This window comes from Delphinapterus leucas, chromosome 11, assembly GCF_059928025.1.
Source record: "Delphinapterus leucas isolate spDelLeu-1000000601 "Yukka" chromosome 11, BTC_Dleu_Yukka2, whole genome shotgun sequence".
NCBI lineage: Eukaryota > Metazoa > Chordata > Mammalia > Artiodactyla > Monodontidae > Delphinapterus > Delphinapterus leucas.
Window position 1 is genome coordinate 17292441 of NC_143139.1, and position 16322 is coordinate 17308762.

At 39.9% G+C, this 16322-nt stretch overlaps 1 protein-coding gene across 1 annotated transcript in view; it reads right to left on the minus strand.

Annotated features, from left to right (window-relative positions):
- Positions 1-16227, minus strand: part of RECQL (RecQ like helicase) — a 33274-nt gene extending 17047 nt beyond the window's left edge. Inside the window, exons 1-5 of the mRNA XM_022577736.2 lie at positions 16125-16227; positions 13753-13800; positions 5920-6117; positions 4858-5037; positions 1239-1345 (exon numbers count right to left, since the gene is read on the minus strand). Coding sequence (XP_022433444.1) covers positions 1239-1345; positions 4858-5037; positions 5920-6117; positions 13753-13768 — 501 coding nt within the window. The 5' untranslated portion in view covers positions 13769-13800; positions 16125-16227. The remainder of the gene's footprint in view (positions 1-1238; positions 1346-4857; positions 5038-5919; positions 6118-13752; positions 13801-16124) is intronic.
- Positions 16228-16322: the final 95 nt, after the last annotated feature.

Here is a 16322-nt window from a genome sequence, read left to right on the forward strand (position 1 = left end):
ATACCAGGGGAAAGTATACTCTTGCCAAAAAAAAGAAAAGAAAAGAAAGCCCAAATACAATCAAGCTTTTAGAGCTAACTAAAAGGAACAAGTGAAACAACATCACAAGAATACAGTCAGGAAGAGATAAAATATAGGAAAGTATAGGACAAAAAAACAAACAAAAAAACCAACCTAAACAATAATTTGCGTGGGAAACAAACAAGAAATAAGGGAAACCTATGGATATATCAACCAATACAACATAATGCATGAACCTTATCTGGACCATGATTAAAAAAAATAACAACAACATTTGATGAGACAGAAATCTGAATCTCTTTTTATTTGATGGTTTTAAAGAACTAATACTAAATTTTTTAGATGTGATAATGGCATTGTAGTTACCTTTTTAAAATGTTAGAGATACACACTGAAGAAGAAGCTACAATTGAAATGATATGATGTCTGGGACTTATCTCAAATAAATAAACCAAGGGTGGGCAGGAAGGGAAATTGGAGATATACAGATGAAAAAAATTGGTCATATGCTGATAACTGTTAAAGGTACTTAACGATACATGGCAGTTTTTATACTATTCTCTCTACTTTTGTATATTTTTAAAATTTTCAATAATATGCTTTTTAAAAAACAAACGCCTTGGAAATGCTTTATTCTACAGATAAAGGTAAGAGAGTCCCTTCCCAAACAGAAGAAAGTCCACAGGGGTTGGGTACCTTGTTACTAATTCATTTTTTGTACTTAATTATATTGCATAATAAGAAATTCTTGCTCACTGTTTTAGAATGGACACTATAAAACAGTCAGCAAATATTTCCTGTAAAGTGCCAGATAGAAAATATTAGGTGTTGTGGTCCATATCGCAGCTACTCAACTCTGCCGCTACAGTGGGAAAACAGTCACAGACTACACATAAAAGAACCAGCGTGATTCTGTTCCAGCAGAACAGTATTTATGGCCACTGAAATCTGAATTTCATGTAACTTTCACACTTCACAACATACTATTCTTCTTTTGATTTTTTTAACCAATTAAAAATATAAAAACTAATCTTAATTCACGGACCACACACAATAGGCAGTGGGCTAGAACTGACCTATGAGCAGTAATTTTCGACTCCAATGTAAACAGTTATCAGTTTTTAAATTTTATAAGCAACTCAATTGAATCTAAGGTTCCTATTTCAATGAAGAGTGTAAATTAAAAATAAAATACAATAAAAGCCACACACGCATACCTTAGAACTAGAAGCATTTAACATGGTAGCTGAAATTCCTAATTGTTTCAAAACCATTAATTGGTCTTCCATAAGGGAGATCAATGGGCAAATCACGAGTGTAAAACCTAAAAGAGAAAGAAATCTACTTTAAATTTTATATCACCACCAGAATGAGTTTACCTTCTTTACTGTAACGTGCGGCCCTGCCCATCAATTCGGACTGATTTTCAATGCAGCCTTAGCAATATGCCACCTATTTCTTACCCTCATTAATAAAGGAGGTAGATACGAATAAACAATAAGCCAAATAAGCAGATATAAGATAAACAGACATCTCTCACCCTATCAGTCTTATAGAAATATAGATAGATGTTATCATTTGGAATTTACTATCATTTTTAACATTCAGTATTGGTAATCTCAGTAAAATGATATAAATCAAGTCAAATACTATCCAGTTAGCTTTCCAAAGAAAACATAGCACCTTGTATCATCTAGAATGATAGTTACATAAGTATCCATTCACTTACTGCACCAGATTAATTTAGTCGGATCAGAAATCAGGGAACGGTTTTATTGACTGACTCAAGTTCTCGTAATATATCCCCTTTCTCTGAGAACTGAAATTGTTTGCAGCAGCTACAAAAGCTATTCTACATTGTTAAAATCCTAAGTTCTTATGTTTCTGTAGTTTGTTCCTTAAAAGAACCTAGGGCAGAAAGCAGACCAGTTTAAAAAATATACCCAAGATTATGACCTTATCAAGGATTTTACCCTCTCAATTAGTCCTCTCTCCTATATTTTCACTTTCTCCCTCATTACTGGCACCTTCTCATTAGTATTTTATTTTATCATCTTATCTTATTTTATCTTACTTTATTTTATTTTTTGGCCACCCTATATGGCATGTAGGATCTTAGTTCCCCGACAGCGGATCAAACCCGTGCCCCCTGCAGTGGAAGTGCGGAGTCTTAATCACTGGACCACCAGGGAAGTCCCTCATTACGTTTAAACACGGTCAAGTCTCTCTCAAATTTGCAGAAACCCTGAACACCTAATTCAGGGCCCCCTGTCTTTTTCCCTGCATAGCAATTCTTTCCCAGGAGTGTCCCTTTCACTGGTTCCACTTCCTCACTCCTACTCACTCCCAAACAATTGCTCTTTGGTTTCCACCCAACCATTTTACTGAAGCTGCTCTAGCCAAGGTCATATTTGAGCCCCTTGTCACTAAGTCCACTGGAACTTCCATGTCCTTATTTTATTTGACCTTTTGCCAACAGTCATCACTATTAACTACTCCCTGCTTGAAATACTCCCTTCTCCAGGCTTCTGATAACCCCATACTCTCCTGACTATCCTCCTACACTTTGCTACTCTGTCTTAGCCTTCTCTGTAAGGCCCTCTGTCTCTGTTTATCCCTAAACTCTTGGTGTTCTGGTTTCTGTTCTGGGCGCCCTTCTCTTCTCACGCTGTTCTGGATGATATAATTCACTTCAATAGCCATCTGCATACCAACAGCCTCCAACCCAGCAACCTCAGATCTCTCGGACCCAAGCTTTCCACTCAAACATCCTCCTACTCAGAGGACAAAACTACCTGGATATCTTGCAGGCGTCATAAATTCAACAGGCCCCACATTAAATTCATCACCTTCTCTCTCCATTCCCAAATAAGTTCTTTCTCCAATGTACCCTGTTTCAGTGAACAACTTCACCATCTGTCCCAGCCTCAAATCTGGGCAGCTAGACTATCTCTTCTCCTAGTCCTGTATCCAATGAATACCAAGTCCTACTGAACCCACCTCCTAAATATTTCTGGAATTCCTCCATCCGCTGGAATTATCCTTCTAAACCACAAATCTGACAAGTCTCTTACCTGTTTAAGACCCTTCAATAGCTTTCCACTCATCTAAGGAAAAGTTTTTAAAATATCTTTAAAGACTCTTTCCACATGTCTTGGCCTTCACTGCCTGCCACACTAAAATGATTCCAGGTTATTGAATACCCCACACCATGCATGTTCTCTCACTTTTAGGCGTGCGCGCGCGCACACACACACACACACACACACACAAACACACTACAGAATATTACTCGGCCATAAAAAAGAATGAAATAATGCCATTTGCAGCAACATGGATGGACCTAGAGATTATCATACTAAGTGAAGTTAGCCAGACAGAGAAAGACAAATATCATATATCACTTATATGTGGAATCTTAAAAAAAAAAAAAAAAAAAGATACAAATGAACTTATTTACAAAACAGAAACAGACCCACAGACACAGAAAACAAACTTATAGTTACCAAAGGGGAAAGGGTAAGGGAGGGATAAATTAGGAGTTTGGGATTAACATATACACACTACTATATATAAAACAGATAAGCAACAGGGACCTGCTGTAGAGCACAGGAAACTCTACTGAATATTTTGTAGTAACCTATAAGGGAAAGGAATCTGAAAAAATATATATACATATATATGTATAATTGAATCACTTTGCTGTACACATGAAACACAACACTGTAAATCAACTATACTTCAATTAAAAAACAATTAAAATTAAAGAAAAAAAAGCCACTTCCTCAGGCCTTCCCTAACAGCCCCTAGACCAGATCTTTGCACTGACTTAATTCCCTATTAAAACCTTTATCACAAAATCCTTAATGCAATTGCTTGCAATTAAGCTGTATGCTCTAGATCAGGGGTCAACAAACTAAGGGCCGTTTGCTTGTTTTTGTAAATAAGGTTTTCCTGGAAAACAGCCACAGCCATCCCTTTACCTATCGTCTGTGGCTGCTTTCCTGCTACACTGGCAGCTGAGCAGTCGGCACAGACCTCACGGACCGCAGAGCCTCTCCCATTTACTGACTGGCTCTTCGAGGAAAAGTCTGCTGACCCTGCTCTATACCCCTGGTAGTCCCCAAACAGCAGCATCAGTGTCATCTGAGAGCCTGTCAGAAATGCAAGCTCTTGGGTCTCACACTAAACTAGAATCTGCATGTTGATCAGATTACCAGCTGATTTTTATGCACGTTAAAGTTTGAGGAAGCACTGCTGGCCACTGAGCTCTGTGAAAACGAGGACCATGTACATCTGCTGACTCCAGTATCTCCAGGGCCTAACACCACAGCAGACACTCCACAAAGACCTGGGGCTCGACTCCAGGCCTTTTCTCCTACAACATGTTCTTTAATGATGTTTCAGGAACCAGATAAAAGAATGAATTACTCTCAGTCTTTTTTTTTTTTTTTTTTGCGGTACGCGGGCCTCTCACTGCTGTGGCCTCTTCCCGTTGTGGAGCACAGGCTCCGGACGCGCAGGCTCAGCGGCCATGGCTCATGGGCCCAGCCGCTCCGCGGCATGTGGGATCTTCCTGGACCGGGGCACAAACCCGTGTCCCCTGCATCGGCAGGCGGACTCTCAACCACTGCGCCACCAGGGAAGCCCTACTCTCAGTCTTTAACATTCCTTCTCTAGGTGAATCCTTTAAATGTCTATTAGTGGAGAGATAAATCAAACAAAAATGCACTTGATTTTGGCAAATATAGGGCTAGACATTTTTTTTAAAGACTTAAAGATATATTCAGAGAAACGATGTTTCTTCACGTTAAATTAATGTTGATTAATACCCACCATCTGAACATAACGCTGGTAACTGGTAGCATAAGCTCTTTCCCCCACCTGTAGGCATAACGAGAAATACCTCCTTTCCAGACATTGTTACATTAATCGTTTCCAGCTGAAGTGACCTGAACTTCTGCAGTTTAAAGACATTTTGCAGAACATCTTTAACTTTACCAGACCATGGAAAATCTAGAAAAACAAACCAGATAGATTAGAACTATTCAGGATTATGAATGAGACACAAATGTGAATGGCCATTTTTATAATAGAGAAGAATCAGATCAATATATAAGACTTAATACTATGGACAATTTAACTTTTATAATAATAGTTTTGAGATCTGTTTAATTCACGATGCTAAGCAAAATCATATTTAATGATATATCATAAGAAAAAGTACATCAGAAAAAAATGACAACATTTGCCGGTGATAAATAACTTACAGAGGAGAAAGGTGCTTGGTCAGGTATTTGAAAAACAGTCTGCATGTCCATCAGGAAATTCATAGCATCATAGAAAACTCAACTATCATGAACAAAGTTAACGATTACCTGAAATTTTTGGTGTAAATATCTTGTTTAAAAATGAATACTGGAAAAAAAGGCCCACAAAAGCAATTCAATTCTTTCAAGAGTTATGGTATTCCACAATTAATGATAAACAAGATGCTTGGCAAGATCCTGAATCAAGAAAGGTTTGTTCAATAGGGCAGGAGAATGCACTGCCCTTTAACGAGTTTGAATTTTTTTCTCAATTGTTTAATTTTTTCTAGTTAAAACCTAGAAAACTGAGTTAAATAAATATCTTATTTTTCCAAGCACTGATTAATGTTGCTGAAACCATATTTGGACAAAATAATACATTCTGAATAATAAAGGCTTCATTTAAAAAGAACATGGGTAAAGAATGGTCTGCTTCCAAGTTCCCCTGCCACTTAAGGAATGGCTAGTTTCAACTCTTAAGCTACTAGAAAGCACTGATCCAGGCACAATGATTTAATTCCAGTTCATAGAACTGAGAAGAAACAAAACTGGCAAAGATAAAAAGAAAAACAACAAAAAAAGAGCAAACCTTCTTTATTCCAAGAGGCAGGTGACGAATCACATTCGCTGCTCTCGCCAGCATCAGAATTCTCTAAACACTGCTTTAGTCTCTTTGTTAGGACATTTTTTTTCTGAATAAGCTCCTGTTGCCTTTCCAGAAGTTCTTGAATTTGAATGTCTACTGCATGTAGCTCACTGGTTATAGAATCCAGTTCCTCACTTAGAGCTACGAGGGAGGAAAAAAGATATAATGACCAGACAGAGTTAATCACAACTTTAGGTTTCCTTATTATTGGTTTTTGGGTATTCCTCACCATCAAAATTATATACTTATCGTAGTATAGCAGAGTGGTTAAGAGCATGTGTTTTGGAGCCACACAGACCTGAGTTAAATCTTAGGTCTTCCTCTTACTGGCTGAGTGACCTCAGGCTAAGTACCTTATACTTAACTGAGCCTCAATTTCCCTATCTGTAAAATGGGGATAATATTAATGCCTAGCTTTCATAGAACTGCTATAACAAATTAAATGAGATAGCATGTTGAAAGTTCTTAACACAGTACCTGGCACACAGTTAAGCATTTAATCAATAATAATTTTTTTTATTATGTTGTAGGGCAGTGGTCCAACCATCTCCTAAATCATTTCAGTAAAGTGACCAGACTTTGAAGCAAGAGGAAATTATTTAAAAGCCATACCCTAACTACTTAGCTATCATTTTACAAAAACATTCATATTTGGGTTCATACTGTGACATTGTAAGGAGTCGGTGATTATAAATACAATGATGTAACAGTAAAGAGAGAAATCAAGCGTGCTACTGGAATTGGCATTACAAGGCCAGCATGCTAACTTTTAAAGAAGCCTTAACATATGACTCTAATCAGTCCAAATATTAAAGTCAAAGTGAGATTTCTTTTGACATCACATCAGTGGAAGCTAGAAAAATTTTATAGATTGGTGTTTTCTAAAACATCTGCCCGCATTAATCAGTGTCCAGTTTTTGTTTTGTTTTTTTTGTTTGTTTTTTTCTTGGCCATGCTGCATGGCTCGTGGGATCTTAGTTCCCTGACTAGGGATTGAACCCTGGTCCTCGGCAGTGAAAGCACAGAGTCCTAACCACCGGACCGCCAGGGAATGCCCAATCAGTGTCCAGTCTTAATGGCTTTTCATGAGATGAAATCTTACAGTTATGATTTAAAATAGGATGCTCCAGTGGCTTTGTATTGTACCAACTGCCTGCATGATTCGTGGTTAGGGCTGGCCACCAGGGAAGTCTGTAGAAATGAATCAGCAGCCAGGTTTACAGTCAGGAGGCTGGCATAAGGTCAGGTGTTGCTGCAGCTCACTCCTGTTGTCGCTGATCCGCTGGCTCACCTTGCTGACAGGGGGCAGAAGCAGGGGCAGGTTTACCCACAGCTTCTTCAGCTTCTTTGAATCTTTGGCTGGGTTCACATGCAACTTTCTGCGGCAAGTGCACCAGCTCTTCCGCAGGGCACCAGCGTCCTGGAGGTCAGAGCCTTGCCGACAGTGATACACCACATGAGTCCCAATGACACACAGGTTCCACTTGGTCCTAGTGCGTTTCAGCTCTTCCTTATCCTCCCACATGCCACATCCATCTTCCTGACCCTGCTGCTGGCTCTTGTGACTTCCAGACCAGCAACGGACTTCTTCACCAGGTCCCATGATCATGTAGAGACTAATCCCTGGCACTTATATATCACTCATAATCACTCATAATGATTCAGCTTCTCTGATGGAACCCTGACCAATGCCAAATGTTGTCGCAGAGGAACAGAACCTTAATGGGTTCTCTGAATCGCTTCTGGGCCACCTGGAATTGAGTCTCTGATCTGATTAGATTTAAGGGCATTAATGACCCCTCTCTGCAGTGGTAGAAGCGATAATGGTATTCCACAGCATGCAGAAGACAAAGTTAAGTTATCATCTATAGATACCAGTAATTAAGTACCTAGAGAAGGCAATGCTCTGGGTGACCAAGTGTTTGCTGTCACAGAACATTTTTGTAAGAATAATGGGGTTGATTGGTTGCTTCCGAGTATGCTGGAGCACTTGATGAGAGAAATGCAGGGTGTCCATAAAGGGACCTCAAAGTTTCTATGACTGTCCTAAACAAAACCCTTATCTCCAGAGATTACTTAATACTAACAAGTTTAAATTCTGCAGGTGGCTGAATTATGATACAAACTGAATTCCCAACCTCGCAGGGACTCTTCTGTTAAAGTTAGGACATTGATTTGGAAGGAGTGAGACCCTGAAATCGGGATGGGAACATATGCACAGATTTCAACGAAGCAGGGGACCTTGAGCCACTAATTCTGCCCAGTCATTTTTGCCCCCCCTCCCCTTTCTGAAACAGCCTCCTCCTGCCTGTTACGGTCTTTCCTGAGGTAGATGCCCTGCAAGAGCATGCTAATCACTTGAAGGATCTGCCCCCACCACCTTCCAGTGCTACAAGACCCACGAGGCCCCAGAAGATGAGGTATGAAAATGTGAACTGTGAGAAAACATGACACACACCAGAACAGTTGCATTTGCCAATATCCATCACCAGAAACTAGAGAGTATACGTGGGAACAGGTCCTAAGGCTACTAAATCAAGGTGGACAGCATACAATATTGAATGAAGCCAAATTTACTGGTGTGGACTCAATAAGAAATTCTGGAGTTAGGGACTTCCCTGTTGGTGCAGTGGTTAAGAATCCGCCTGCCAATGCAGGGGACACGGGTTCGAGACCTGGTCTGGGGAGATCCCACAGGCCACAGAGCAACTAAGCCCGTGCTACACAACTACTGAGCCTGCGCTCTAGAGCCCGCGAGCCACAACTACTGAGCCCGTGTGCCACAATTACTGAAGCCCGCACGCCTAGAGCTAGAAGCCACAGCAATGAGAAGCCCGTGCACCACAATGAAGAGTAGACCCCACTCGCCGCAACTAGAGAAAGCCCAGGCAGCAACGAAGGCCCAACACAGCCAAAAATAAATAAATAAATTTATTTTAAAAAAAGACAGGACATAGTCCAACAACAAAATTTAAAAAAAAGAAAGAAATTAATTCTAGATTTAGTGTGCTAAATATAGTGGCCAGGAGTGGCTCTAATAATTTACTTAGCTAGTCCCAAAGATGAATATCAGAAAGTTGGGAGGGCTGGAGTGGCTGTTCTCTGTAAGCCAGGAATGACCATGGGAAGTACTGCCTTTGAACTAGACTACCTGAATCAACGAGAATGATGGATTCTAAGACATGGGGGCTAAATGCTGGGAATTCAGTTCACGACCAGAGGAAACGTCGATGTGGCTGCCATACCCGGCAATAGAGTAGAACAGTCTGACCCACAGAGATCTTCGGCAGTAGCTAGCTGATCATGATGTCTGAAATGGAAATAGACGACTTGATCTGTACAGGCAGAATACAAAGGCCTGATTCTGGTAAACACAAGCCTGATTTGAATCACCGCAATGGAGACATAGTCCTTCAACCAGTTCCCAGAAATGGCCAGTTTATAGACCTAGAGTCCCTTGTATAAAGTGGAAGTTGGGGCCCTTTGAAAAAGGACTCTCCTACACAGCTAAAAATTTATGTGGTAAATCTTTCCACTATCCTTCTCCAGAGAAACTTATCAAGGTTAATTGTGTACTGGGAAAAGGAAAATAACTTCTCAGAAATTACCAGACATCAACTCTAAACTGATAATTCCTGGAGAACAAAAATGCCACGGTGATCCACCAGTCAGGGTAGGGACTGGACAAGCAAAGCCGATGATCAATGCAATTTTGCTTGGGTGCATCATACAGTGGGTTAGGAGGTCCTCCAACCTCCTCTGTGGTTACTTCCCCAGTTCCAGCAGGCATAATTAGAACAGGTATATTCAGCAACTGGCTGAGTTCACACGTAGGTCTCCTGACCCAAGAGTAAGGGCTATTATGGTAGGAAAGACCAAGTGGAAGCAGGTAAGTGTGCTTACCTATCAGAACAGTGAACAGTGCTCTTCCCACTGCCGCTAGTGAAATGTTTGCTTCCCATCCCTGAAACTTTGGACTCTGCTGGTCTAGAGGTCTTAGTTAGCGAGGAAGAACTCTTCTACCAGGAGAAAAAGCAACGGTTCCATTTAACTGGAGTTGACTACCACTTGACCAGTTTGCGTTCCTCACGACAGGAAATCAACAGGCAAAGAAGGGGGTTACTGGACTGGCTGGGGTGAGTGATCCTGACCATTCAAGGGAACTGGATTGCTAGGACACTGCAGAGGTAAGGACAAGTGTGTCTGGAATGGAGGGGATCCTCTAGGCTGTCTTTTGGTATTCCCATGTTCTCTGATTAGAGTTAATGGAAAACTACAAAAACTCATTACAATCAAACTGCTAAGGCATATCCCACCAGGCAAGGCCCCATGACCAGGTGAGGTGCTTGCTGAGAACAAAAGGATATGGAATGAGAAGTTGAAAAGGCAGTTATAAAATAATAGCTATGACCACATGATCAGGTGAGACCCAAGAACTGCAATAGCTATAAGCACTTCTCCCTTATTTTGATATTCCTATATAAGCCAAATTTGGGTTTTTCTTGTTGCTGGTTGGTTGGTTGGTCGGTTGATGGATGATGGGTGGATGGGTTGATTGATGTTCCTGCTCGCGTTCCCCTAAATTCTAAAATAAAAAGTGTTAATAGTCGCTAACCTCGTATCTCAGGATTTAAGTTAGAAGATTATCAAGAAGGATGTGATTCAGCAAGAAGAGGAATGAGCGTCACGCAAAGATGAAGAAAAAGCATTCCTGTCCTCTTCGGAGGAGAGGATCAGTGTATATTTGGTTGGACCAGGGACAGCTGTATCATGTTGGGGAGCCAGAGATTTAGAAGGTGGAAGTGAAGCCGTCGCCATATTTTCCATATTTAAGAAGGTCAGTGCAAGGTCAGGCCTGGTGACATCACTGGCATGGGGCAGCAACTGGGTCCATGATTCCAGCTGCTGCTAGATATCCTTAGGGAGACAGCAGGGCCTGCAGCTCCTCTAGATCCTGTTGGTTCTCCTCCCTTGGCTTCTCTGAACACTCAGCCAGGTCATATGCAACTCCACGGGGAAGGACGTGAGCATTTTGACAGGTCCTGCATCACCTACACTGGAGGCTTTGAGGCAATAAGAGACTGATCTAGGTTCCGGTAAGATTCATCCTTGTGGGGAGCAGTTTGTTTGGGCATTCCCCACTGTATATGCATCTTCTCTTCCTAACTGCTGGCTCCTCCAACTTTGGGCCCAGCTCCAGACACGCAGGCAACAGACCGAAAGAAAGAGCTTAACCACTTCCCATATTCACACCAAGTAGAATCCCTACAGTTAGTCCCTTATATCTCTCATAGTGGCTCTGCTTCCTGATCAAATCCTACATAACAGAGATGTTAATGTCAAACTATGCTACAAAGTCAGTATCATCGTACCTTAGATAAAGTCCTGATTGACTAAGAGTATGAGAAAATAGAGCTAGTTGTAATAAATCAGGGTCTTTTAATGTTTTTGTTCAAAATTATGTCACCTCTATTGCCAGCACGGACAACACATGACTTGTATTATTGGAGATGAGATTGAAAAGTGAAAGATTTCAATAATCCGTAACAAAGAGGGCTTATTACTATATCTCAAGAGCACATAGCATTGAGCAGGGATCACACTCCAGAGTTCCTAAGCTTACAGCTGATGCAAGGGAGGTATCTGTCTTCAGAAACAGCACATTTTCTAGCAATATCCCATACTGAAATGAACAACGAAAGGAAAGTGATTTGCCACAAGGGAAGCCATCAAATCCAAATCAATAAACTGCCTGAAGGCAACTTCAGAGGCATTTCAAATACAGTTAGACAAGTGGGTAGAACAATAGAAGAGGTGGGTTATTTGAAAGGGGCACAATATTGTAAAGCCAATGATTCAAAATAAGCATCTCCTCTTAAATAAAATTTATCTATGTCATTACTCAGTTACTTTAAAATCATAGCCTACTGAGAAAGCTTAAAGTCTTGTTAAGTAGAATAACTCATTTATGCATTCCAAAAATAACTATACCCAACTGAGGCAAGGTTCCATAACATCTCTGAAACCCTCACCTTTGTCTCTTAGCAAAGAACATTTGGATTAGCATTTAATATAACTTAAATTGTTACCATTTATTATTAACCCTTAAGCTGTGAGAATGAGTCATGAGACAAAGCAAAAATCTATGTCACTATTTTTTTCATATTTATATTTAAATAAATTGTAGTTTTTAGGGGTGGATGGGAGGATGCCATACTTAGGAAAACCATTTCTTTAAAGTTTGAAAAGAACCTAATCTTGTTACCCCACTGTTAGTGCTAGTATGTAGCAAAGGCCATATTCACTATATCCTACAAAGGACAGGAAAATACCATAGAATAAGTTCCTCACTCCTGCCATCCACTTCTTTACTGAATAGTCAGCAAGACCTCACTAATAAGCACAACAGAATCTAGCCAAGTTTATAAAAACAAGCAATGGATGGAAATATACCAAAATACCAAGAGTAGCTGCCTGGAAAAGGTCAAATGGAAGTTTTTCTTTTATACTTTAAAAACGTTTCAAGTAGCTCCACTTACAGGAACTTAATCTTAAGGAAATAATCAGAGACGCACACAAAGCTTTTGATTCAAAGATGTTCAATGCAACCTTTTTTACATTTTAAAAATGGAGGCAGACTTAAAGTTCAACACCAACACCAAAAGTGTTAATTGTTTAATGTCACTTCAAAACAATAAAATACAGAACAGTATTAAAAATAGAATATTTACAACACAGAATTTACTTAACAATATGTCTATACTCTATATCTACATTATGTTTTTAAAAATCACATTACCAAACATTATGTACAAAACGTTAAAAATTTTGTTGAAAAACAATACATCTAAATGTTACAGTATTAACCTGACTAGTGAGATTATAAATGATTTATATTGTCTACTTGATAAGTTCCCAAATGCTATCAAGAAACATATCATTCCTTGGAACTCTTATGTATTGCTTTTTGGGAACGTAAAATGGTATAGTCACGATGGAAAACAGTACAGTAGTTCCTAAAATAATTAAACATAGAAACACCATGTTAACCAGCAATTCCACTTGTAGGTATATACCCCCCAAAACTGGAAGCAGGGGCTCAAATGGATACTTGTACACAATGTTTGTAGCAGCATTATTCACAAAAGCCAAAAAGTGAAATAACCCAATGTCCACTGACAGACAAATGGATAAAGAGAAGTTGGTATATACATACAATGGACTATGATTCAGCCTTAAAAAGATACATGTTACAAAACAGATGAACCTCAAAGACATGCTTAAGTGAAATAAGCAAGACACAAAAGGACAAATATTGTATGATTCCACTTAAATGAGGTACCTAGAATGGTCAAATTCACAGAAACAGAAAGCAGAATAGTGTTACCAGGGGCTGCAGGGAAAGGAGGACTGGGTTTAACTGGTACCGAGTTTCAGTTTGGAGTGATGAAAAAGTTCTGGAGGTGGATAATGGTGATGACTGCACAACAGTGCAAATGCACATAATGCCACTGAACTGTATGCTTGCAAGCAGTTAAAATGGTAAATTTCATTAAGTACATTTTCCCACAATGAAAAAAAAATCTGAAAAAACATCACTTCTATAATCAAAATTTTTAAAACAAGTATTTTTAAAATTTATTTTTTATTAATTTCTATTAAGACTTTTTTAGAGCAGTTTAAGGTTCACAGCAAAATTGAGGGGAAGGTACAGAGAAAAACATGCAATTAGAAAGAGAAGAGAATGAACTACAAAATGTAATCATCTCCACTAACCTGAAATGGATGCCATTCTAAAGCTGAACTGGAGAGCCAAATTTCTTTCTAAAAGTGAAAGAAAAATCAGAGCAACAACTTTTTAAAAACAGTACTGTTGCTAATGCTCAATGATAATGTCATTACTAGGCACAAAAAATGTTAGAAAGTAAACTATATACTGCAGTGACCTTTCAATAAGGACTACATGCTTCTTCCCACTCTACATTTTTATGGAAAATTCTCTAGATTTCAGAGAAGTGTCCAAAGTCGCATAAACATATAATAACAAGTATGACGTCAAGAACACTGAACAAATATCCACCAGACACAAAGCGATGTCACAAAAAAAGAGCAAAGCTTTGAGGTTAAACAGCTTTACCACTAAATTACTGTGTGATCTTAGCAAACCTAAACAACTTTTTCGTCTCAGCCCCTTTCCCTGTCTCTAAAATTGGGATGGTGGAAGCTATTTTACAAATAACAAGTTGGATAGATTCAAATATCCCAGATGAAGCAAAATCCATCAACATAATATTCAAATTAATAATTTAACATTTTACTGAATATTTGCTTTAAAGGGTTACAATTTGGACTCAATCTTAAAAGAGGAATTGGTATTCTACAGAGGGGTGAGATTTCAGAGGGAGAGAACATGAAAAGGTCAGAAGTGGGGAAAAGGCCTGGTTTGTATTAAGGAACTCAAAATATTTCTGAATGACTAAAACTTAAGAGTACACAAGAGCAAGTGGAAGGAGGTCAGGTTGGAGGGTAGGAACTTTATTTAGATTGTCCATAATCTCCAGGAACACCTCCCCCAACTCTGATATGGAAAACCACTATTTTCCAAAACTAACTTAGAATGTTCTCCAAAGCTTCAGCATCATCCTACCCTTACTCAAACTGCTGACCTTATGCCCTTCCTCATGTAGAATTCTGTAGTCACCACTAGACTGGAAAAGTAAGTAGGGTCTTCTTTACCTTGCTAAGAAGTTTGGAAGGGCCACACCACTAAAAGATACTGAAGGGGGGGAGTAAACCAAGGACTTCTAATTCTTTATCGATATGAATATGTCTTCACCATTTTGTGGAAATATAATTCTCCTTCTCTAGACTGTAAGGTTCTCCAGGGGGGTAGGGATTGAGTCCCTTCACATCTGTATCCACATAGCCTAGCACAGTGCCTTGCATATAGTGCAGGCTCAGGTTTGCTGAGACTGAAAGCAGAGGGTTTTTCTATACTTATGAAACGATGTAATCTACAACCATTTTGTCCCACTATTTTAAACGACTCCTTTGATTATACTGTTAAAAAACTGCTCATAAACTCCTTCCCCAAAGGATGTGATTTAATAGCAAAAGCTATCTGAACATAAAATACGTTCAAAAATTAATGAGCTATCTATAGCATGTGTGTCAGAAGTATACCTAGGCACTGTTAAAATCCAAAACAAACGGAGACCAGTCTTGAAAATTTCCTGGGCAGACAAAACCAGCACAGACATACAAACAAAGCTTAATTTAGCTCATTTTGAAAGACTAACTTGACCTGGGGCATTTTTTTGTTTCTGCCTCTGGAAATCAGAAGCAAAACTCCAACTGTTTCCCAAGGCTGCTATGAGGTAACCACTAATCAATTCCCTATCCTTTAAGAAAATGTTAATATTATAACCAATCAGTGTGAAGAATAAACAGTCCTTACTAAACAAGCTGCTTTATAACAATATAGCCCTGAGCCTAATTCCATGTTTCGATTTGAGTGCTCCCGGTTGGCAAACTGTCTTTTTGGTGTGTACACATGAACTTCTACTAATTACTACTTCCATGATTCAGTGGTTTTACTTGCTATATCTGAACTTTTGCAAGCATCCTCACGAAATATTTTACAGGGTCTCAGGCAGTCATGCATGCTTGACACCAAGTACCAAGGGCTAAATCACACACACACATCCTCCAACTCCTCGACCCCTGCGTTTAGACGCAACAGCAATTTAATTATACCCTCCCTTACGCTTAGGCGTTCCCAGTGGCGTTTCCCAATAAATAGTGGTTGCAAATAAACAGGCTGTGGTACCCAAGCCTCCTGCACGGAAAAGGCTGGTGATAAAAAAAGACCGGTCGGCAGTGGAAAGTGCCCCTAAAGGACCGAGTTCCATTAGAGCTGAGCGATTAAAGAGAGTTCCATTAGAACGGCGAGGGCCCCTGTTTCTCCCCCGCCAATGTATTGGTGGAAGGAAATGAGCCGGCCTCCCCATCAGCCAGGAAAAGGAATATTAGCTCTCTCAAAGCGGTAACGGGAGTTACCCCAGAACGTCTCCCCAGGCGGTTAAGGGACATCCTCCCCTCCTCGGTCTCCGACCCCAAAACGCCCCTGCCTCAGGTCCGCTACTCACCACTTTCAGACGCGCTCCAACGGAAACTTCCCGCCACCAGGCTTTCCTTTCTTTCCAGCCAGAAGCATCCACCCTTCCGGGTCGGTCCTTTCAACCAATTGCAAGTAATACCCTTCTCTTATTGGTCAAGGGGTGGGGCCACCGTTTGCGTAACTGAACAAAGACACAGGTGATTGGTTGATGTTGGGAGCAGGCTTA